Source organism: Argopecten irradians, chromosome 13 (genome assembly GCF_041381155.1).
Source record: "Argopecten irradians isolate NY chromosome 13, Ai_NY, whole genome shotgun sequence".
Lineage (NCBI taxonomy): Eukaryota > Metazoa > Mollusca > Bivalvia > Pectinida > Pectinidae > Argopecten > Argopecten irradians.
Genome location: NC_091146.1, coordinates 32,588,109 through 32,615,101, shown reverse-complemented (window position 1 = coordinate 32,615,101; position 26,993 = coordinate 32,588,109). Strand labels below are relative to the sequence as shown.

At 35.0% G+C, this 26,993-nt stretch overlaps 1 protein-coding gene across 1 annotated transcript; it reads left to right on the top strand.

Moving 5' to 3' along the window:
* Positions 1-26,993, top strand: LOC138306238 (uncharacterized). Its single transcript, XM_069246636.1, has 16 exons — positions 1-182; positions 6,981-7,103; positions 7,673-7,855; positions 8,099-8,147; positions 8,487-8,612; positions 9,064-9,350; positions 10,015-10,150; positions 14,042-14,305; positions 15,644-15,925; positions 18,230-18,342; positions 19,221-19,362; positions 19,847-20,110; positions 21,094-21,157; positions 22,282-22,348; positions 25,938-26,077; positions 26,896-26,993. Exons 1-16 carry the CDS (start codon positions 45-47, stop codon positions 26,939-26,941), a joined length of 2,424 nt encoding a protein of 807 aa, XP_069102737.1. The 5' UTR covers positions 1-44; the 3' UTR covers positions 26,942-26,993.

Here is a 26,993-nt window from a genome sequence, read left to right as displayed (position 1 = left end):
TTCACGCTAGGAGTGTCATGTTGTGTGAATGAACGGACAAAAAAATGAAAGACGGAAATTCACACACCATTTTCATCGCAATCTTCTGTATTTTCCTCACTCATTTAGCAGCTTTCATTGCCCTTTCTGTCTATCAAACTGATCGGATTAACACCTTGGAAGAACGTCTCCTGAAGGCAGAGGTACTGTTTTACTGTCACATGTAATTTGTTGTTGTAAAAAGAATCATTTACAGTAATTATCTCGAACTCGAGTTATATCGAACTCGTGTTCTCTCGACCTCGAGTACATGCACCTAGTTGGAATACGCGAATAACTCGAAAAAGGTGTAATCATGGCTTCGTCGACATCGAGGTAATGCGGATTGACTGTAAGAAAAGTAACTGACAATTTGTTTTATTAGATTAATTTTCAGATGGTGAAATTGACCGCATTTTTTCATTACAATTTATTACATGATATTAGATGTGTTCGAGAAAATTAACCTGAAGGTCAACTACATTTCCGAAACGACATTTTTTTAATGGGAATATAAAACGAGATTGATAATTTTGAAGAGTCGCAAAAGTAATTAACTAACTGTTAATACATTGTACTTCAGTTATCATCACCTTCTGGAACAGTTTATTTAAAATTAATCTCATGTTATATTTCATAACGAGAGTCGTCTTGTTTTTCCCGCCGATATTGATCTGATTTGTTAACATAGATAACACAGAAATCTGTTTTTGTGTTGCCCTCTCACAATTAGCCTATCGATATTATTTTTTTGTTTATATATCATTGTGTTTAGGTTTTTTGTTTTCTTTTGTTGTTTTTGTTTTTGTTATTATTGTTTTAAAGAAACTAAAAAAATTCTGTTTGGAAAAGGCAATGGTTCATTAAATATAGATTGATATCATTAACACAAAACAAATACAAGCTCCCTGCATAATCTATGCTAATAGTAAAGATTAATATCGCTATTTTGACGTCTGGATAATTATAGGACGACGGCGGAAAACATAATACGACCTGCGTTATAGAAAAAATTCAGTTCAGAAAGTGATGATAAGTGTAGTATCAATGGTAAGATTATAAATCTACTAAAATTATAAATCTCTTTTTACATTCTCATTTTCAAAATCAAAAGCCGTTTCGGAAAAGAAATGGGCCTTAAAATGAATAACATTGTCGAATTTTTAGTCTTTAATTTAGCATTTTCTATGTTTGAAAAATGTTTATAATACCTAATATGTTGTGTGTGATTATATTAGCTTGTGAACATCTTAATAATTTATATAGAGGTTCCCCAACGCGTGACTGTTGTTTATCATGTTTATCAAACACGAGTTATCTCATTTTCAAATTTTAAAAAGACACGATTTTAAGCAAGTGTCTATATAAATATTGAACATTAATTAACGAGAGTTAAACATGATAAATAAGAGTCAAGTGTTAGAGAACCTCTTTATCTCATAACTTTAACTTTACATTCATACCATGGTGATCATTTGTTTCTCGTGTCTACATTCAGGGAAACTTACCGCCATCATGTAGTGTGCGTCATGATATCTTTTACCATATATATAGTACCTATATAGAGAGCCAATATTCTGTTGTTTAATACTATGAATAAAAAAAAACTACCTGTCATACAGTTAATGAAATGATATTCTACAATTAAAGTACTCTAAAGTTGAAAGCAAATCGGAGATGTTGGAATTTACCAATCAGAGGCGCCATAGATGTTTACACTATAGAATGTAAATGACATAAACAATAACCAACTGCTATGGAATTTATCAAATTATTTTTTTTTCCATTGTGGAACATGCTAAGTAATGGGAATAATATTTTTATATAAACTTCTATTGGTTTTATTTTTGTAATTATTCTATTTTCTTTGTTTGTATACTTAATTATAATACACTGTAAGACTTAATGGTTTGCTAACTTTGATTATTACTATATCGAAAACAATCGTGACGTCACAGGTTAAGATAAAAATTCATTAAAATTAACGGAATCTTACTTAAAAACGTAATTGTTTTATCAGATAGTCTCAAAAATAATTTTATGTATCAATGGTACTATTGTTTTTAATTTTATTTCATCACGAACAAAATATGTTTACAAACTTGTAGTTGCATGATTTACATAAGGGAATATCATATCTTTATAATTAATTTTTCTTTGTTTTCATACCAAATCTGGCTTTCTGATTGGCCAATATATTTTTTGCATACCACTATGAAAAAAAAAATCCGAGAATGGCGCGAAACCCCGACGTTAACGTGACGTCACAATAGAGACATTGACGTTGCGTATTGATTCGGAAAAAAGAATCCCTTGAAAAACCACTATAATGTTACATTAAAACATACTTCATTTTATCAAATAGAGTATAAAATTAATTATAAGTATTGATGTCACTATTTTTTAATTTTATCGGGATATGAAAAAAAAAATTGTTTGCAAACTTTTGTGAGAATCCGCTACGCGGATTCACACAGTTTGCAAACATTTTTTTCATACCCCGATAAAATTAAAAAAAAATAGTGACATCAATGCTTAAATGAAGTTAAAAAATAGCGACAACAATACTTTAGAAAAGATTCTACAACGCTGACGAATGGTATTTTTACTCTATCTAAAATAGGAGCAGACGGTTTTGTCTTTTTCTTCAGTTACAAAACGTTGCTCAATATTTACACAATTGAAAATTTTGAGCTTTTAATTTTACTTCAAGATAGAAATTCTGATTGCGCATGCACCAAAAGAAAATAAATTATTTCAATGTATTTGAGTGTAAGATAGACACATGTATACACGATCAAGCATCAGTTATTCCGTCTTTGCATATTACAGAGTTAGCTCCCTTGCGGGTAGGTATCGATTTTTACGTCATTATTTTGTGAGCGCAATTCCCGTCGTTTTCTAAGAAAAGTATGACGTTACGCTCGCAAACACATGACGTCACAATCAATATCTACCCGCAAGTGCAGACAACTCTGTAATATGCAAATTCGGAATTGTCCAAATGGTGAGTGTCTATGCTGATTTCCATTTGATAGTCGATTTGACACGAAATATCAGAACTGCAAACCGAATTTATTTGGCCGTAAACCAGAACTGATAACGGTTGTGTGGGAGGGGTTATATATATGACCTAGTGTTTAGAACGGTCAGGGGAATCTTATCTACTCTCTTAATAACGTATTTGAGCCAATAAGCGACCAGGTCCAGTTTCACGAACAATCCGTAACTTTAAGGAATTCCTTTATTTAAAATCCCAATTGCAAAGCATTGCAGAAGTTAAAGGCCCATTACCTTTCCGGAGCAAAATATAAAGGTTTCTTAAAGAACATTAATAACATCAGAAAATGCATACCGATGACCTAAAATAAGGTTACGACACCAAACATATGCAAGATTTCCTGCGTAATATATGAAAACAGTGGAGAGTCCATTCGCTGTTTTGCCGTCTGGCGCAGTGATAGTCAACTACCGCGCGGTATTTAGGACGACGGTGGGAAACATAATACGACCCGCGTTATGAAAATAAACATTTTATTTATTTTAATCAAATCGTTCAGAAGGTGATTATAAATGTAGTATTAACGGTAAGTTAATAATTTTTAAGACTCTACAAAATTATCGATCTTGTTTTACATTCCCATTTTGAAAATTAAAAGCCGTTTCGGAAAGGTAGTGGGCCTTTAAGGGGAAAATTTAAAGTTAAAATTGCTCCACCGTCGACAGAGCATAAACGATACCCATCATTTGAACAATAACTGATGTTTAATCGTTTATATATGTGTCTATTTAACACAAAAATACGTATCAAATAATTTATTTTGCTTTTGATGCATGCGCAATCCTTACTTCATTCTATATAGGGAAAAGTGTCAGGGATTTTTATTCGGGACGCAATTAATTGTTTTCAATACATATGTATTTTATCTTGAAGTAAAATAATAATGGTGTAAAGTAAGTGACTATTGTAATTGAAGCAAAAATGCTATTTTGTCTGCTCCTGTTTTTTATAGAGAAAAATACCATTCGATAGCGGTGGAGCATCTTCAAGGAGTTTTCCTTAAAACCTACAATATTTTTTCTGTGGAAAATTTTAAGCGAGTCCATAAAGTTTAGGAAACTTGACCGTAGACGTCAGAAATGAAACATGAAGGAACAACTAATAGGGCCAACTTTGGGCTCAATTTACAGAGAAACCTACACGTATTTCTGAAATCATAGTTTCATTCAAAGGAATAGGGCGTTTATAGGGACGGTGGGTTTATTGGATCAAATTCGGTAGGACAAGTGAAGTTTTTACTTACTTACTGACTTACGTAAGTGAAAGTGTCAGATACTATCATTAAATATGATTCTCAATAGAAAAATAAAGTCATATTTCATGTAATTTTTACTCTAATAAAAGGTCAAAATACAATGTGAGAATTTGAACGAAAATCGGTAAATATCGACAGTTTAAACCGAATGTTGAGGAAAAAATATGCAGATAACACTTAAAGTGTTTTCTATGACAAAATGTTTACGGGTCAATGACCATATGATTATACAGTGAACCCTCGCTAATACGGTTACATTCGATCTCAGTCATAACCGTCAGGATTACGATTTTTTTCGGATATTCAAAACATATATAAAGGAGAAAGTATTATCTATTTTAATCATTATGATGGAAATTAGACGCAGAATTCATACCACTAGTACACCATATTAGAATTGATAACTCAAGGTTACAAGGTTACGTCCTGCTTATGTTCACGCACCTAAGCGATATGGGAAGTTTTAAAAATCGTTTTATTCTACTGGCACGGGTTATTTATTAAGCTAAAACCCACAAATGTGCTTAGAAGATCACGACCACGCTTACTTCCCTTTGCAAAACATTAGAGTCGGATCACTGCGGTACCAAATAATCCGACTTTCATTCAATCCAAAATTACTTCGATGCTTCGACCAAAAACCATGAACGCTTATTGATAATTTCGTTTAAAGTGAATAGCCGGGCAAAGAAAACCAGTCTAAATGCGTTCATTGGCCTTCCAAAAGTTCTCACATATTAATAGGACGGTCAAGTTTTGCTTACGTTTCCCAGTTCTGACAATTGAAATAAAGAAAAGTTGAAACCATTGAAAGCGAGGCTGCGTGGAAATATAATCACGGACATAGTCAGCCAGGAGGACGTTTTAGGATTTTTATACTTTAAATAAATTTCTTCGTACGCAGGCAGATTTTGACGAGAGATTTTATTTTTCTATTTCATAAAAATTATACTGGCTACATTCACACCATTTTTTACCGACTTTAGCCATCCTTGCCCGACTGTTCACTTTAAAATTAATGGTTATATGGTGGTTGCATATACAGTAAAACCTACCATAGCGACCACCTCTGTATATAGACCACCTGCTGTTATCACACTACACTCAACCTTACCATAGCGACCACCTCTGTATATAGACCACCTGCTGTTATCACACTACACTCAACCTTACCATAGCGACCACCTCTGTATATAGACCACCTGCTGTTATCACACTACACTCAACCTTACCATAGCGACCACCTCTGTATATAGACCACCTGCTGTTATCACACTACACTCAACCTTACCATAGCGACCACCTCTGTATATAGACCACCTGCTGTTATCACACTACACTCAACCTTACCATAGCGACCACCTCTGTATATAGACCACCTGCTGTTATCACACTACACTTAACCTTACCATAGCGACCATCTCTGTATATAGACCACCTGCTGTTATCACACTACACTTAACCTTAGCATAGCGACCACTCTGTATATAGACCACCTGCTGTTATCACACTACGCTCAACCTTACCATAGCGACCACCTCTATATATAGACCACCTGCTGTTATCACACTACACTTAACCTTACCATAGCGACCATCTCTGTATATAGACCACCTGCTGTTATCACACTACACTCAACCTTACCATAGCGACCACCTCTGTATATAGACCACCTGCTGTTATCACACTACACTTAACCTTACCATAGCGACCACCTCTGTATATAGACCACCTGCTGACATCACACTACTACAGTAAAACCTACCTAAGTAATACCTTACGACCACCTCAGTGTACAGACCACCTGCTGACATCACACTACTGAAATACCAGTAATATTAACAAAACCTTATCAAAATGAATAAATATGCTTAAACCGACCCTATGATACTTATTGAAACACAGAGGAGCTTGATGCAAATTGTGAATAAACAAGTTCTTAAAGATGTTCCACCGCTGACAAATAGTATTTTTTCACTATCAAAAACAGAAGCAGACGATTGAGTATATTTCTTCAGTTACAAAAGTTACTTACTTTACGCCATTACCACTTTTGAAAATTTTGAGCTTCTAATTTTACTTCAAGTTAAAAATATAAAGAATAATTAATTGCATCCCGAAAAAAAATCCGTGGCACTATATCCTATATGGAATGAGTACTGATTACGCATGCACTAAATGCAAAATAAATTATTTTATGTTATTATTTGCGTTAATTAAACTTTATACATACACGATTAAACTCCAATTACTGTTCAAATGATGACTATCGTTTATGCTCTGTCGGCGGTGGAGCATCTTTAAAGATGTACATCTTCGTAAACTTTTAGACAGCGACACCATGTTGTGTTGAATTCTGCACCAGAAATTGACCAAAATGTTCATAAAATTGCAATCCTTGTTGTATTTGAAATTCATGCACCATAAATACCCAACCAGCAGGCTCCGAAACATTCACCTCTTTATGAAATATTCTGCCCAAAAGGGGATAACCAGACCTTTTCTTATTTCAGGACCAAAAGGGGATTTCCGGAAATCTAATTTTAGTTTGGTTTTGTGACAGAGTACCAATGTGTGTAGCCAATCATATGCCAGCATTTTGTCATTTGATGAACTAAATTATCATATTTCTGTTTCATTTTTCAGGTCTCTCCGGATGCCACATTAAAATTAAAAGATTTGATATATATCTTAAAGGAGCCACATGGAAAATTGTCTAAAAGGAGTGTACCAGCGAATTCAATGTTAAACGATTTCATAGATGTACAGGTATGAAAAACATTATCTTCATTGGGGAAAAGCTAGTCCTCTTTACCTTTTCACTAAAAAACATGGTAATGTGTGTCGGTCTTACTAATGAATAACAAATCAACCCAAGGCTTTTTTTAAAAATTTCTAAATTTCTGTTCAAAAACAATCTATTCTATCTTTCACAAATTTGGAAGGCAATGTACATCAGTCGTACGAATAAAGAAATATCAGAATATCCTAAGTTTTTTTTTATAATTTCTGTTTCAAAAGCATTACTTTTTCTTATATTTCATAAACTTATATGGTCATATACATCAGTCTTGCTAATGAATAAATCAGTTCATTCTCAGATTCTTTTTATGATTTATGTTGAAAAGCTATCTATCTTTCCCAAGCAGGCATTGCCATGTGAACAACTCTTCTCACTGAATAAAAAATCAACCCACCATTGTTATTTGTTTAACCTTCTGTTTGAAAACACGAATATTGCATGTTTATTATGGAATAATTTTGAAAAATATTAAAGATGATAAAAACCAATGTTACAAAAAGCGAGTTTACAATTTACAAAATACTAACTTTTTCAGAAGAATTTCATTAAATCCACTTGTGATGAGAACAGTCGGGAGAGTATTCTGGATGTTTTAAGATCATTCGTGGATTTCACGAAACAGCGAGTTATGCGCCCATATCAACTTAAGTCTGCCAGGCAGGCGACACAGCCTGGTGGTGAGATGGCCCAAATATTTGAGCAGCTCGCTAACTCAGAGGTAAGACATACTTGTTATGCTGATGTACTGTAATTAAACTTTTATTCGCGTGCGATTTACTTTCGAGAATTTTGCGATCTAGGTAAATTTGCGAAAGTTTATCTCCGCGAATAACATGTGAAAAACCCTTTTTTATTTGTTTTTTCGAATGAAAATTATGGCGCATATTACTTAAACAATGATTTGCAGCATATATAGCATATTCAATAGATTTTAAACTGTTGGTGTAATCTTCGTTTACAGCTCGCCATTTTCGATAAATACTGCCAGAACAGTACAATTTGTCTTCCAGGTGAGATACAAAATTACTCTCTTGCATGAGGCTGTATTACATGGCATCCCATGAACATTAAAATCTCGTAAAACTGTTCCCAGAAGTCTCAGTCCTGCCAAAATTCATTTTCAGCTCTTCTATGTACTTGTAAAATCAAACCCTATATACATTATAAGTATTGTAAATCTCAAAATGTTGGTAATTTGTGATGGTGAATTAAACATTAAAAGCTCTTCTTGATTTGTGAGTAAGAGACCTACATCACTCAAAAATTTATCTATTTTTTTTTTGTTTCTGAATTTGTTAGCTTTTTAATGTACGACATATACTCAGCTTCTAATATAATCCTTACCTTAGGTCCAAAAGGAGACCAAGGGGTCAAAGGAGATCCAGGAGTCAAAGGTGACCCTGGGGTCAAAGGTGATACGGGGGTCAAAGGTGACATTGGAACTCCGGGTGCTCAGGGACTCATTGGACCAAAAGGTAAGAGCGGATCTGGGAGAAATCTTGTATAGAAAGAGTTCACTTATAAAATCCTCAATGACTGAGGTATATTTGAAGACCGTTGCATAAGAATTGAGTAAATGATATTTCTAAAATATAATGTGGTACCAATCTTACTTTTAAATCTCTCTCATACGTTTGGGCGTTTAGATATTCTGTCAAATAAATTATCTGATGATCTGTGATCATTATAATAGAGTTATAATAGGCTCGACTGTGGAACCCTCAAGTAGATACGGGGACGAATTTTGTTTCAATACCTATGATATGTTTACCACTATTGAAGGGTGAAAGGTTTACAACCTACTAAGCGTTTTTTATTCCTTTCCTCAGTCTAATAATCGCTAGATTCGTAATCCGGATAGTTTGTGCTTGGAACGAAGGTGTCCGTATTCTCGAATGTCGGCTGTATTACATTTTATTCTGCTAGGAGATACAGGTCTGCCGGGTCCTAAAGGAAGTAATGGACAAAATGGCGCCCAGGGACCTAAGGGAGACAATGGTTCTGTAGGGCCTATGGGATCGGCTGGGCCTGCTGGTGCAGCAGGTGCAAAGGGCGACATTGGAAGCATGGGCCCAAAAGGGGAAATGGGCCCTGAAGGCAGACAAGGACCGACTGGACTCGCAGGACCTCCAGGGCCACAAGGCATTCAGGGATTAAGGGGACTGCAGGGTCCTGCTGGTCCCTCGGGTCTCGATGGGGCTATAGGCCCAAACGTAAGCTGATTTTTAACCATTCTCTATCTAACTGTCCAACAGGATAAATAACACAAACTCTTGAAAAGTATTTTTAGAGCGACAGAGGCACTGACTGAATCAAGTATATTGTTAATTGAATTTTAACCATCAACTAAATTAAAAATAAATATCCCGTAATGGTTATCACTAGAGAGTATAAAGCTGCAATAATTGATAATAACAAATATCATAAATAATTCATTGTTTTATGGATTAATGATCGATAACGTAAATTACCATATCTATAAAACTTTATTTATTATATTTGCGTTGATTTGATTATACTATTATAAAAAAATAACCTGATCGTAACTTGTTATACCCCTCAACTACAATGCTCTTCGTTACGCTCCAATACAATTAATATAATGGAGTTGGAATGTATTTTAAAATACGCTTATCAAGAATGCTCTTCTGGTTTTTTTTTTTTTTTTTTTTTTTCTTGTTTTTTTTTCTATGACTTCATAAACCCAAAATATATTGAAAATAATACCTTTTTGATTGTATTATGGATCGAATTTACTTAAAGGTTCTTCTAATTTTTAGCAGTCAAATTAAAATTGATTTTTGTTTTAACTTATTCCACTGAAATAAAAATTGATTTTATTTTGAAAAATGATATTTTATTTATACTGATTTACAGGGAGAAGCCGGAAGTATGGGACCACAAGGAGCAAAGGGTGAACCTGGGAACATGGGACCCATAGGACCTAAAGGGGAACCAGGGGACTCCCGCCAAGTACCAATCGGGGATAAGACTTCATGTTGTGAAAGCCTAGGTAGGACGTTATGCACCCTCGATACCCCAATGGTTACTATCATTGACATTATCCCCACCCCTGGACTACATGTATATCATAATAATACTCAAGTCAGTTCAGGAGAATAAACTGACTAAAAACATGATTGCAGAGACTTCCTATGAAAATTACAGAAAGCGACACTCAAATTCAAAGTCACATTTAACCACAGTGTGCCGTTTTTATATCTTTTTTATATATATCAAAGGACAAAATTATTTCTGTATTCCAGTTTTACTATGACACATTCCAGGGATGGATATAACGCCAGCGATAGTAAGCCGTGGATTATCGAGATTGGGCGTTATGAAGCGACATTCTTTTCTGTCATTTGCACAAAAACAAGATAATTTAAATAATACTTCCCAGTATAAAACCAAAACACTCAGTGCACATTTACAATAAACATAGAACACACGTGTACAACTAAATATGCGGCACACGTACACAACAAAACATGGAACATAGGTGTACAACAAAATATGCGGCACACGTACACAACAAAACATGGAACATGCGTGTACAACCAAACATGGAACACATGTGTACAACAAAATATGCGGCACACTTACACAACAAAACATGGAACATGCGTGTACATCCAAATATGCGGCACACGTTCACAACAAAACATGGAACAAAGGTGTACAACAAAATATGCGGCACACGTACACAACAAAACATGGAACATGCGTGTATAACCAAACATGGAACACATGTGTACAACAAAACATGGAACACACGTGTACAACTAAATATGCGGCACACGTACACAACAAAACATGGAACATAGGTGTACAACAAAATATGCGGCACACGTACACAACAAAACATGGAACATGCGTGTATAACCAAACATGGAACACATGTGTACAACAAAACATGGAACACACGTGTACAACTAAATATGCGGCACACGTACACAACAAAACATGGAACATAGGTGTACAACCAAACATGGAACACATGTGTACAACAAAAATATGCGACACACTTACACAACAAAACATGGAACATGCGTGTACAACTAAATATGCGGCACACGTACACAACAAAACATGGAACAAAGGTGTACAGCAAAATATGCGGCACACGTACACAACAAAACATGGAACATGCGTGTACAACCAAACATGGAACACATGTGTATAACAAAACATGGAACACACGTGTACAACTAAATATGCGGCACACGTACACAACAAAACATGGAACATAGGTGTACAACAAAATATGCGGCACACGTACACAACAAAAATGGAACATGCGTGTACAACCAAACATGGAACACATGTGTATAACAAAACATGGAACACACGTGTACAACTAAATATGCGGCACACGTACACAACAAAACATGGAACATAGGTGTACAACAAAATATGCGGCACACGTACACAACAAAACATGGAACATGCGTGTATAACCAAACATGGAACACATGTGTACAACAAAACATGGAACACACGTGTACAACTAAATATGCGGCACACGTACACAACAAAACATGGAACATGCGTGTACAACAAAACATGGAACGCATGTGTACAACAAAATATGCGGCACACTTACACAACAAAACATGAAACACATGAGTACAACAAATAACGGGGCACATATATGCCACAAAATACGCAACACACATGTACAAAAACATGGGACACACGTGCACAACAAATCACAGAAAATACGTGTACAACAGTACATGTGTCATCCAAGATGATGTTTTCAACTGCTTTCATATAAAGAATGCTACCTTGCCGATGAACATATGATATCCAGACTTATAAGTATCAGATACCATGTATTAAATCTGATATGATGCCGATATCTAAGGAAGTTGATAGGGATGAAACTTCGTAAAAAATGTTTTGCCCTCCTGCAAAATTATAGAAATTGCTTTCCCAATGTGCCATCCCTCTTACACAATATCTATGTATAATATGACAAATATTATAATATAAGTCGACTTCACTCGACCATATACATCTAAACTCTATGTTTAAACTGACTGCAATCGTTAAACTCTCCATGCTATGAATTTCCGTTAGCATATCTAGTACTAGAACGAATATACGTACCTTTCGGCCGGGTACGAATTGGTCCCTATGTGTCGTAGTGGAGCATTGCCTCCGAAAATCACTCGGGCATAGTTTTCTAAACGTTTTTGTATGTTTCTAATTATTTTATGCGTATACATGCATTTACATATTGTTTTTGTCCAAAACAAACATAACTACCATTCTTAATATCTACCGTACCGCTCACAAGACGTCAAATTCACAATTTGTGGACTTGCCGTATAAATTCCCTTCAGAAAGACCTGCATATGTATTATGTACAAAAATAATGCCTCGATGAGAATTTGATATTTTATTTCGTTCAGTTTTATTGCCTAGTAGGTAAGCGATATCAAACACGTACGATAAAAATGCTAACAAACGTTTTTAAATGGTTTGCATAATCATTACTTTGCTCCATTAGCAGTAATAGGCACCAATTGTAGCTCTAAAGACGACACCATTTTCTGTCTAAAAGTCTTTTGAGCTACAATATTGCAGCTAATCTAGTACTGGAATTGGTATTTACTATAGAATGAAAAACAGTGAATGGATTGTGGCGATCACTGGCTCGATCACTTCTTTATTGAAGTGGACGCATTTATTAAAAATTTCTTTTAAAAATTTACATCAAAATTACCATAAAACAATCTTTCTTTAGACATAAAAATAACTTAACATATAATCAAACTAAATATGTAAAGATGAGTGGATTATTCGCCTATGTTAAACCAAAATATACACTTAAAGGGACATGGACCTTAAATAAGTTGTTCTGTATGCTTAGATATGGTTTTCAGATGTTTATTGAATATTTTATTACAATGATTGGTTATCTAAAACGACAAGAAAACGTGGGGAATACCTACCTCAAAAATGATAAAAATAGACGGTCATATTCTATTTTTGGAACACAAAACGAAAGCTGGCCGAAAGCGAGGTTATACTGAACAACAAACTTGCTGACATGACAAGGAATATTAGTTTTCCACATTTTAAGATTATTTTCTAATTTACGATGGTTGACAAATGAAGTTTAAGCCATATTTGTTATAAAACAATTTGTACTTAGCGTAAGAATTATAAGTCAAAAGTCAAACGAGACTTTTCATTCGACAGGGCACCGCGAAGGGAGGACTTATTGCACATATGTACATCACGCAAGTATAAAGTGGGGAGTTGCTTCTGTCTCTTGCATTTCAGCGATCCATTTATATGTACTTACTTTCAAAATCGCGCACGTAACTGATTCTTGACGTACACTGTTTTCTATCAGAATTCGTTTGTGTTCCCTTGTTCGCTTCACCCACGTTTTTGACCCACCATTTTGTTTACATTTGTGCAGTGCATTGTGGGAGGTCACTAAAGTTCAACACTTCTATACTATCGTTACAAAATTCGACCGGGCCGGTTCAAAATACAGAAAGATGGAATTTCCATTATAATTATTTTATTTGACACATTTGCACAATAACTGATATATATTACTTAGTAAGGTATCTGACAGGTCTTAAATATGTATTTTACTCAAATTTACATGGTTTATTTAGGTTCATGTCCCTTTAAACAAAAATGTAATACACTATTGAGTGTCAAGCAAAGATGGCGATCATTGAAATTATTTTCTTCTTGTGACATGATGCCTGTGGTATTAAATGAAAATTGACCTTTAACTTATGACCCGGATATTGATACCTTTATGGCATGTAGGGGGCGCGAAATTCAAACTGGTTAAGTGGTATGCAGTTTACAAAAATACGTTGGTTGTTACAAACTTCAATAACTGCCATGTCTGTTTTTTAATTTATAGCGATCCCTAGCTTCACATCATCTAGTGAGAATATCAAGGTCATTGAGGGCACTCCAGTCATTCTCCGTTGCAATCCAAACGGTCTACCAACTCCCACTATCAGTTGGACTCCGTCAGTTGCAAACCTTGGTACCACCCATGCGCAAATGAACGGAAATGACATCATCATTGGTAGTGCCAGTAGTGCAGACAGCGGGACGTATACTTGCACGGCAGGAAACGTTTTAGGCAGTACCCAGAAGCAGATCATGCTTGATGTGTATAGTATGTTGTTTCGTATATTATTAATTGCAAACATATTCCGTCTTTGCATATTTCAGAGTTAGCTCCCTTGCGGGTAGGTATCGATTGTTACGTCATTATTTTATGAGCGCAATTTACGTCGTTTTCTCCGAAACGTATGACGTTGCGCTCCCAAACACATGACGTCACAATCAATACCTACCTGCAAGTGCAGATAACTCTATAATATGCAAATTCGGAATACGCACGTTCCTTTTGCAGATTAGCAACAGTGGTACAGAGTTGATACGGCACCGCTTAAAGCCACACTATACGTAACTATCAACAAAATTTCAAGTTAAATTCGACTCCGATATTGTTAGTATTTGTAGTTGAAATTAAGATATATTAAAGAATATTTGTAATGATTTTTTTAATAACTTTAGTACAGCAGTTGCTGAAAGTCGATACATGTAAACATGCCTTCATTTTAAACTGGTCGCCATAGAAGTTACGATTATTACCGAACGGAAGTCGGAAAGTTCATGACCCGTTTTCGGAAGAGTTCGGACAGACGTTACGTAGTAACGGTAGTCACATGACGTTCTCGGCAACGACGTTACAATGTCGGCTAACTTCGGCTTGTTTGACTAAGTGGGACCCACCTAGCGATGTTTAATATTTATTTGATTTTTATCAAAGTATTCCGAATCATAATCGCTCATCTTGACTTCGATTTAGTCCTGTCTCTGCATGATTTACAACAGGATTTTTTTTCAACATTCTCCTAAATCATGAAAAAAATAAGAAAGATGCGGATATTGGGCCTTTAATGAAACGCCGGCGTTTGGGTCTTTCCAATATGGCGGCGCCCATATAAAAGATACGCTTCGAATAGAAAAAAACACCAGTTTCTTTTTCTTAATACATGTAGCATTTCTGATATAGAAGCAATATCTTAAAAATTAATAATGCATACGAATACATAATAATTAAAATAGTAACGAATACAAATTCACTACGTCTTGTTTTTATCAATTAAGCGATTTCGATGACAAATGCATTACATCAGGTCCGCCATTTTGGATTCAAGTGGTACGGTTCAATGAACATGTACCGGTTCGGCTGGTGCAGCGCGTTCCATCACAGATAAAGTTAATATGTACCTGTGCAAGTCGGTAACTGATCTAAGTGGACCCCCGATAATCAGAACGCCGATAATCCGGAAAGTTCAGACAGAAGTGTTACGGAAATTCGGCAGTCCGGAAAATTAGTCATCCCAATGATTTAAGCTCGAATCGAAGGTGTCCGAATTATAGAGGGTTCACTGTACAAAAATGATGACAGCAATTCTAAATAATCATTTAATAAAAATTACAGAGCATATTAAAATTGAGGAGCGACCACTGAACCACACGGTGCTGAACGGAGAGTCGGTGACACTGGAGTGCAAGTTTGAGGGGACACCAACGCCTTCTGTCACGTGGTTTCACAAGAATCTCGCGGGAGTTTCTGAAGCTGTGACGTCAGGGGTCACTACTATTGTGAATGGATCACAGCTCCATCTTGACCACATTTCCCAGGGGGATATTGGGGAATACATCTGTTACGGATCGAATGGAGTGGAAACTGTAGACTTGCATGCTTATCTATATTCTCAAGGTCAGTAAATTCGCGAATTTAAGACTTGGAATAAGTTTCAGATTAGAAAACGCGAAATTTAGACTTTGCGAAAACTTACGTAATTTATAGGAACCTAAAATTGGATACTTTGAATATGGTCAAAATTTGGCTTATTTGGCGTATGACACGAAAATAATTCGATAACATTAAGAATATTCCTTGTTTCTTGACGAATAACAATTATATTTCATCAAGTGGGTGGGTGAAATCTTGGCAAAGAATGAATGAAAAAAATCAAAGCTGCCAACTCACGAGATGAAATATAACTGTTGTTCATCACAATGATCACAATGGAAAAAACTTAATAAAGCTAGTGTATTAATAATCCTTAATAAAAGGCCAAACAAAATTCAAATAAGATAAAAAATTATTTTTATGGAATATAATCAACCACTATAGGGCCATCTTCAGGCCAAAATAACACTATCACAACGTGTTCATCTACATGTTTGTTTACATCTATTTTGCACATCTATTGTGTACTTATTTAGTTCCACACATAGGGCACAAATTTCGTGGAAAAATAATCTTCTTGACAATCTAATGGAACAACAATCAAATATGAGAAATTAACAGGCAAAATGCACTTGATATCATATTTTTGGTTTAATATATCAAAAACTGGTATTCCCGCCAAAACGATATATATTTCCCTCTGAAAAATGTAGTATATCTTACCTATATATATATATATATATACCGAGTTTATTACTCATGTGAACAAATGCTTTCGGGTACGATATTTAGTGTTATTACGTAATTATGAACCGAAAAATCACCGCTACCTGTGTCAGGTCGTTTTTCGTATGTGAACATACGTTGATAGGTTATCAATCCTATTGAACACTAGGGTCCGGTTGTTCAAAGCATGATAAGCTTAATCAAATGATAAGTGAAATTTGCATTTCTCATTTACTGCAACATTTGTCATTATATATTCACTAAACTGAGTATGTTAGTAAAGAATACAGTTTTTAAGATTCTTTTAAAATTTTGTAAAATTTGTTTTACCAGAAATTATGTTATCTTGATGTTAAAACTGTCATTACACTATGATAATCCTAATCATGTTATGAAAAGCATGGCCCAGGGCTCGGCTGTTCAAAGGAAGATAAGTTATTTCGCATTATTAGTGGAATACTTAATTTTGTTTGCTGCAAAAACATGAAATTATATCATTACTCAAATTATCAAGAAGGTAACGAATGGAGTTCTTAAAGTTATATGTGTCGCAACTGGGCTAACATTTTGACATGTTATTTTTTCATCATTATTCTATTGAAAGCCATACGGTTTAATGAATCAAGCCATGAAAATCATTCAAATGGCTTAAGATACCTTATAAACATTAGTTAAAACACAGAGATTATGTACTGTAAAATTGTTTTTTTATGCCTTAAGAATGTTTAGATGGAAACTCTCCTACAGAAACCACTCTACAATTACAAATACCACTGTGGTAATATGAAATGAATTTATAGACCACAATTTGGCTTCATGGTCTGACCGCAGGTACTCATTTCGCTTAACTATATATATATACATTTAATGATTTTTGGCAGAACTATGCTAAAATTATTTTCTGCTCTTATTTGTGGTTGTAAAATTAAAACCAATGCATTGAAAGTACTGTAAATCTAAAAAAATGTTAGTAACCTTTGGTGATGAATAACGTATTCAAAGCTTATTTTATTTACACAGTTCCAACAAATATCATCAGCATCCTTGTTTATATGAGAGAAGTAAAATAGGTGAAATAATATATTTTACACAATTCTACAAAAAATATCAACAACCCTGTTATATTGAGAGAAAGTAAGCAGGTAAAATAATGTTTTTTACACAGGTCCACCAAAAGTCATCAACATCCCTGTGTATTAGCTAGAAATAAAATAAGTGAAATAATGTTTTTTACACAGGTCCACCAAAAATCATCGACGTCCCTGTGTATCTGAGAAAAAAAATTGAAATAATATATTTTACACAGGTCCATCAAAAATCATCAATATCCCTGTGTATCTGAGAGAAATTAAATAAGTGAAATAATGAATATATTTTACACAGGTCCACAATAAAATCATCGACATCCCTGTGTATCGGAGAGAAATAAAATAAGTGAAATAATATTTTTTACACAGGTCCATCAAAAACAATCATCATCCCTGTGTATCTGAGAGAAATGAAATAAGTGAAATAATATTTTTACACAGGTGCACCAAAAATCATCATCAACACTGTGTATCTGAGAAATAATAAAATAAATAAAATAATATTTTTACACAGGGCCACCAAAAATAATCAATATACCTGTGATGACAGCATTTGTTGGCCAGACACTTAATCTTCGATGTGACGCACAAGGCAACCCGCCGCCAACCAGTTCTTGGCTTACACCGGTATTTTCAAGTTTCAATCAATTATCTATCTATAATTTGCATTTTTTTCCAAAGACAACATATCTTATAATAAAGTGTAATACAAAAAGTCGCCATTTCCAATTTCTCGGATATGTAGTCGAGGAAACTAGTAAGATGATGACTTTAAAAGTAGTTAATTGTTTTCCAGACTATGATAATGCAGCTGAAAATTTGGATATAGAGACTCTTTGTATTGTATATATTGACAATGCGACTAATTCACATACCACGTGATACCCAATAACGTTTGTGCGCGACTAGTATCTCCAGAGGTGATGAAAAGTGGCCATTTGTAAACTTCCCGCTTAAATGAGGTTAGCGTGAGATATCATATTTTCACTTCATTTCATCATCAATAAAAACAATAGTCCCGCACAAACGTTATCAGGTATCACATGGTACGTGAATTAATCCCGATGTGGTCAGTTGTGTGTGTTTTTACACCTTGTTTATGAATAACAGTTTTATATTTCATCAAATAGGATGTAAACTAAATGTTTCCTCCTCTCGAGATGAAATGTAACTGTTATTCAATATATTTACATATTTCACCCTAAGAGCATGTATCTGAATCTGCCACGATTTCACACCACCTCCCCCCCAGCCTTTAATTATTTTGCTTACTAATTTTGTTCCAAACAAATTTGATACACATGCACGTATCATATAAATATATTGTCGACATTTTCGCTTAAATTCCGTGCTCTGATTGGTCAATATTGAGTGACATATCTGAACTGATGTCTTCTACTCAGGTGGAAAATATTACATTTCACAATAAAACGCTTACGAAGATTAAGATGGCACTCTGGCGCTAAGTGTCATTAAACATAGTGACTTTATAATTACCATTTTAGCCCAGTGTAAACAATGCATACGAAGATAAAGACGGCACTCTGGTTATATTGAGTGTCACTAAACTGGACGCTGGACCATACATCTGTAGGGCGACCAACACTTTCGGTACAGATACAGCAACTACAACACTGGTCGTCAAAGGTAAAGCGACGAGATCACTCGAATAGACACTACACAACCATACTGATAAAAAAGAGGTGTTCTAAAAATAATTAACGTAAAACAATATAACAGTAGTGATGGAACATTACAGATATGTTCCGATTAACAATAAACTCAATTGATACTGATAGGAAAATACTGATATGTTCCGATTAGATATAAAATCAAGTACGGTGATAGTGAAATATAGGTATATTTCAAATAATCAAATTTTTTAATAAATTATCAATAATGATCGCAATGATTATGATGTGTTGCAAGTCATGAGTTACCTCCCTTTCGGGTAGATATTTTTGTGACGTCATTATTTTGTGAGTTGTGTAAATGTGAGGGGTTTTTTTTTGGTGAAAAGTATGACGTTACACTCGCACAATTAATAAACCTTTCTAACAGAGCAGATAACAATAACTAATATAATACAGAAATGACAGGGGTTTTTAAGTGATTTGACTTTCGATTACAGAGGCAGCCAAAGCAGAGATAAAGACGCCGATGGTCGGAGTGACACAATACGCCAATAACTTCGCTTTGGATTGTAAGGCGTCTGGGGAACAGCCTCTGAGTGTCACGTGGTACCACAATGGACAAATTGTCTCCCCTGATCCCACCCACGTGTTAATGCCTGACCACACCCTGTTGGTCCTCAATATGGCTAAACCCCAGGAGTTTGGCCGGTACACGTGCAGAGTCACTGATCCTAATGGATCTGCCAATCAAACAGCACTAGGTAAGATGTCACTTTACAAGGATATCTAGTCAAACTATCCCATTTATGATTTTAATAACTCATTTCACTGTAATCTGAGTTAATGACCAGCTACCAAACCGTTGAATATTTTAATTTTCCTTACGAATAAATATTAACGAAGTTATTTGGTAAGTGAAAGGTTCATGGAAATTCTACCATTCTAACATTCATCCTCGAAACACATGCGTCTCAGAGGTCTTAGCTGAAGTCATTTGGTGGGTGAAAAGTTCATGGAAATTCTATCATTCCATCATTTCAAATCTGTATTTGCAAAATAATAATTATCTGCCCTTGCGGGTAGGTATTGATTGGGACGTCATCTGTTTTTCCCGCGTAACGTCAGACTTTTCAGAGAAAACGACGCGAACTTTTCTGACAAAATGATGACGTCTTAATGGATACATATCCGCAAGGGAGGTAACTGTATTATGCAAAGACGAAATTAAAGTGTAGTTCTCGTAGATTTATTTTTGAAAATTAAGATTTTCCGCGAAATTTCATTATACGCGAAAATCAGTAGGTTTATAGTCATATAATCGGAAGATGATCACATGCTTATATCATTCCGCTAATGCATATTACAGAGTTATCTCCTTTGGGGAACAGTTATCCATTATGACGTCATTATTTTAAAAGGTATTATTAAAGTGAATGCGACTCACCTTGGTTTCTTTGAAGAGTATAAAGTTACCCTCGCGAACACACGACGTCATAATCAATAATTACTGCAAAGGGGAATAACTCTCTCATGGACAAATGCAGAATAGATTACACTCTGCATTATGGTTGGAGGAATCTAGATTAATTATCGGTTAAGGATTTTATGATGCAATGGATGCAAATATTTGTGGTCATTCTCCATGAGGGAATGTATCTCAATACATTGAAATTTTATATAACAAATATCAGAAACTTCAATAATATGACATATGTGTTTTTCAATTTTATTTCATTTTATTCAGTGTATGAAGATAAGGGTTCGATGTCGTGTTCCTCGCCATTCACTACATGTGAGGTTATATGTGGGTAAGGTTTGATTTCTATCGTCATGGGATCTATTTAATGGATTCATTCCCTACCTTATCACAAAGAGGTAATGTATGAACCTCCAAACCGAGGCTTGCTTCATTAACGAGGATTTCCATTGGCTTAAAATAGCGCTTTATCAGTCCATAAAGGAACAAAATTGCGTCGCTATTGATAACGCCGCTTCTGGTTGGCCGAGATAACGGCGCAATGATTTTATGATTTCATAAGGAAAACAAGAAATTTGAAGAGGTTTTATGTTGTAAATTGAATGAACAGGATTAAATGAAATATATTTTTGTATTTTAATGTAAACATAGCACAAAAATCTGTGTACTCTCGTGTTTAGCGATTCAACGTTAAGTCTACTCAGGTTTTTATGTTACATGTATATCTCCATACATGTACAAAGAAAACAAAACCCATTCAATTAATAATTAAATAATACATGCTATATTCCGAATTCTTAAGATTTGTTGAAATAATCTATCATAAAATGTTTTTATCTTAAAAGAAACGCTTTTTCAATATTATTGTTCATTTCCATATTTTGAGTTGACATATTTTGCGTTCTTCAATCTGTTTATAAACCACCATCGATAATCCAGAGACCTCCGATCCCAGCCTAAATCGTCCGTATTAGGATTTTTCCGGACCGCAGAATTTTGTGTTCTTATTCACTATCTAATGTTATGGTAATCCGTTTGTAACCGGATTGAGAACTTTGCGGACTATCGGCGTCCGGATTTTTTGGGGTCCACTGTCCATATTTTCCTTACAAAGAAAACAATTTTGCCCTAGAACACAGATATTTGGATGGACGAAAAGTTCATAGAAATTCTACTATTTTAACATTCGACCTCGAAACGAGATATTATTATTCAATTCTGTATTTGCATATTACAGAGCTATCTGCCCTTGCAAGGATGTTTTGATTGTGACGTCATGGGTTTTCGAGCGTAACGTCAAATGTTTTTAGAGAAAATGAGCAGATGAATTTCGCTCACAAAATAACGACGTCAAAACGGATACCTACCTGCAAGGAAGACAACTCTTTAATATACAAAAACGGAATATAAAACTCTTGATTACAGTTACTGTATGTTCATTTGTTTAATTCATAGGGCTACCTGTCCGGCTAACTGTGTCAGTGATCCGTCCGCCGTGTACGGTACTTCGCGCTATGATTTGGTGAGTATAAACTCTACCATCCTCGATACTCCAGGGGTTACTATCACTAACGTTATACACACCCATTGACTATCTTGTAGTAAAACTAGAGGCAACAGATCAGAAAGGGTAATGAAGTCATTCGATGTACATCAAAAAGGAATTTATAACTGTACACTGTGGTTGATTGTTGCTTTAAAGTTGGGCGTCGCTCTCTCTGTAGTCTTCAAAGAAAGTCTTTGCCGGCCTGTGATTGGTCAGATTTTTTTCTCTTTATCCGCCTTCACTATGAGATAGTCCATGGGTGCATATAATGTCAATAATAGTAAACCCTGGAGTATCGAGGATGAAACACCACGAATAAAATAACACTTTCGTATATCGATAAAACATTTTACAGGATAAAATAAAGGTACAAGATATTAAACAATACATACGGTAGGATCCCTGTCCTGGCCGTTTACAGGAATGGTACATCAATAAAAAACAATAATTGAGCGTTTTTATTAAAAATGATGTAAACTGCTACAGTCTAAATGTACACGATCCAAACAAAACAGAAAAGGGAGTAAAGGGACCACAACACATTGTCGTAAAAGGCAGTGGTGTAATGGGAAGAGTTCAGGAATTAAACTTCAATAAAATTTATTAATTTTAGATTATGAATGTATCATTATAGAACTTATTGCCATATTAACATTTAATTTGATCTGTCTTATTCTATTATTTATAAAGTTCATTTAATAGGCATAAGTCACAGTACTTTCGGTACTTTGATTATTTTAATTAATTTTCAGGTTATATCTTCTTTAACATATTTAATTCTGTTTTGGGGAACAGATCAAAGCTTTTGTATGGAAGTAAGACATCGCTAGATCAACACTAGCGTAGAAAAAATGAAACGTTAAAGGGGATGGGGGGGTTGGCAAAGGTCCTCAAGATTTTCTAACACCCCCCCCCTACTCCCACTCCACTTGGTGTTTTTGGGGGGGTCCTGGGGTCTCCTCCGTAGAAAAAAACGCTTTAGAATGACTGAGATGGGTTTTACGGTGTATTTTTTTATTATTTTAAAGCGTTCTTAACATGGTAATTTTTCGATTTAAAGTAGCCTGCATTTGGAAATGATAATTGTGAATGTCGTCATATCATTATCATCTTTGTTCAAATTGAATAATAAGCAAATAAGGCATACGTTCGTCTTTTCTCCCATCTGAAAAAGCAACCCTGGCACATTGATTGTGGAAACCGGTTGTAACTCAACAAATGCCAGAGATAATCAAGGTGATGTAAATGATATTTTCCAACTATCGATCACCATGTCATAAAATGAAATTACCCTACGACATGCCTTTGATAGACATTTAATTAAATTAGAAACTTATGGTTTTAAAGCGGAAGATTATTAGGGTGGTTTACTAAATTATCTTACTGATAGAGGGCACGTGTTTTAAAACGTTTTCTCTACATTTAAAACTGTTAACACATTATATATAACGACAGAACATAATATTTGTACTAGCCGAATTGCAAAATTGTTTGCAGATGACACATCGGCACTTTTCTGATTGTTGTATGCTGATGTAACTCAAAATAAATTAATTGTATTGTCTTGCTAAGACATATAAACAAATTATATAGTAGAATACCTTGATAGACATTTTTAGTTCGTTCGTACATTTGTTTTTCATTATTAAAGGTTTGAACACGATGTGTTTTTTTTCTTTCAAAATGGGGAGGGGGGGGGGGGGGGCAAAAAGACATGTTTGTCCTCTCGTCATGGGGAAGGGGGAAGGGGGCAATTGCCCTCCTCTGTCCCCCTCCCCCCTGCCCCTCGTGTCCTTCGCCCCTAATTAATCTTATTAAAATAAAGATCCTTATAACCACTCCGTGAAATAGAGGATCTGACATCACCCCATAAGGGGTCATGTTCAGATGACCTTTAAACAACCTGTACTTCAGATCACATACATTTTCTACACATTGCTACATCAATTGAAAACGTTGAAAGCTTTTTTGCGCTATTTGGGCGATATGACTACATACACGAAAATAATTCTGACAGGTTTTTCAAAGTATTTCGTCCCCTAAAATTCGCATATAAGATTCCGATGGTATCATTTTGATTTGCCATTTCCAAAGGTCACCTGGATATGACCTCTAATGGGATGTTTTCAGAACCTCTAACCAAACGTAGTGATAATAAGGATTGTTGCTAGATATTCTTGTGCTATAATGATGGCGTTAAGGTATAAGACCCTGTTTAAACTAGTGATATTTTGTATTCCTATAATCCCTTCTTATGTATACTTGAACATAACTAAGTTGATAAGGCCTAACCTTAGTCGTAGATTGTTGTGTTGCTTGTAACTGTTGGCAAAATATGCAAAACCCCTGTATATCTTAGTTTGATAAGTCCACAGGATTCGGAACATATTTCTGTCACCACATAACCATACTATTACGTTTATAGTACATTCTATGTACAAGGAGAACGTGTTTGACCAGATTCGACTTTACAAAACCATACACATCGAGTCCTTTGACCTTGTCATGCAAATGTTTATTATCCGTGCGTTCCATTTGCGGATTCGTACCAGTTGTACTAACTTGATACGGCACAGCCAAATGGAACGCGTTTGGATTTTTCCATGATGGCGGCACCCATATGAAAGATACTTTTCGAATATAAAAGCCAAGTATTTTCGATGTTAACAATAAAATGGATATAAAAGTAATACCTAAATTGTTTCGACATAAATTGAAATAGATAATTCATGTTATTTTATCGAATATAAATATCCTCTATCTTGTTTTCAACAAAGAAAACATTTCGATCAAAAATAACAAAAAAAATTCGAGTATGCCATCTTGAATCAAAGTGGTACGCTTCTGAAAACGAACCAATTGTACCGGTACAGATCTGCTGGTACGGCGCGTTCCATTTGAGAAACAACAGATTCGTATCGATACAACTGGTACGAATCTGCAAATGGAACGCACGGATAAGATGATGAGAATAAAACCTTAAAGGGACAATTCAGTCTAAGAGTACATATTTATACAAATGTACACATATATCGGAAACAGAAATTAGATTAGTTGGTTTTACTATGATATGTCAGAAAAGCACACTGTAGTGAAATGTTCAAACTCGCATTACTGTCCGCCATTACACATAGTGGACGGATGTCTTGTATGCCAAACCCTGGCCCTTGCCAATGTAGTAAAGAAATGTTTGCCTAGAACTACTCAAATTGCTCTTACAGTAGCGTGTTACCTTATTAGATGCTTGTTCTTGTTTAAAAATAATTTTTTCATCTCCTCAGTGGTTATGCATTGCATTTGTTTAACGTGCGTGTTTTTGGCTCGGGTTAGGGTACAGCGTACATGTTGTACTTGCTCAACGATTTCGAATTTCAACTGTGTCAATCAAAATACTTAACAATGTCGTGAAATTTGGTAATAGTTCTTGTTATATGTTTCATAAGGAATATGGAACAATACATTTTTCGCCCCTCACCTTTTTGAGAGCACAACCTCCCTCACACTTCAAATTATATGCAGACTGAAAATATAGACATCATATTTATTGATTTGTCTCCCTTTGAAGAGCTCTTCATTGTGTAAGAGTGGAATCCACAGTGGATACGTTCAACCGGTTGGTGGGACCGTTGTCTGGCAGACGACACAGCAACAGATGCCATCTTACAGTGGCTCAACTAAATATGGAGTGACAAGTCAGAACCTGGGGTAAGTTCAACGTCAAAAGAATCTGAATATGATACTGCAAATCTACTCATGTTAGTGGTAGATTTATTTTAGTGCTTTTTGCGTTGTTTTTGAAGCGCTAATTCATGTAAAGTGCTAAATTTTAAGAGGTATTTCCGGTTTTGAATCTTCAAATTTCGCTAATATATACTCGTGTTAATAAATAATATTTTACAGCTTTTCCACATTTGCGCTAAAATTTGACCGCGCTAAAAAGTACATTTACAGTAAAATGAATAACATAATTTTGTGTTGTAAAACATAAATTAACATATTTCAAAACGTATTGCTGGTGTTACGGTTCACGTGTAATAATACTTTTATTATGTATCATGTAGTTGTGACGTCATCATCTATATATGACGTCTCATGGTTGCTTTTTAGTGGACGAGAAGAACATCACATCCGACTTATATAAAGCCGAAGTTAAAATTTTCATTTATATTTCTTTTGATAAACGTTACGTGGTAAAAAGAATATTATACTCGTGACTATGTAACTACAAGCCTTTGGCATATCAAATTATTGAACTCGTTTGATTACTTTCATATCACATTGTCACTCATGAAAGATTTTCTATTTAAAAAATGCCTTAGTGGCGTAATATGTAGGTGGTCTTTCAAAAGAGGTGGTCTTTATACAGAGGTGATGTTTATACAGAGGTGATTCTTATACAAAGGTGTTCAATATACACAGGACTTTATCAGAGTTGGTCACTAAGGCAGGTTTCACTATATTTAGTCAATCTTAAATGTCGATGCTTTCCTAAAGCTCATCTGCCAGTTCACATCTGTTTTCAGATCACCGACGTCAGCATTTGATGGTGTTCCAATTTCGAACCAATAACGAAGTGGTATTGTTTGTATAACCTGGATGATTAAAAGGATTTTAAATAATT

Coding starts and splice junctions, on each gene's coding strand:
- LOC138306238 (XM_069246636.1), top strand. CDS start 45: ATGAAAGACGGAAATTCACACACCATTTTCATCGCAATCTTCTGTATT. Junction 183..6,980: donor AACGTCTCCTGAAGGCAGAG/GTACTGTTTTAC, acceptor TTCATTTTTCAG/GTCTCTCCGGATGCCACATT. Junction 7,856..8,098: donor AGCAGCTCGCTAACTCAGAG/GTAAGACATACT, acceptor CTTCGTTTACAG/CTCGCCATTTTCGATAAATA.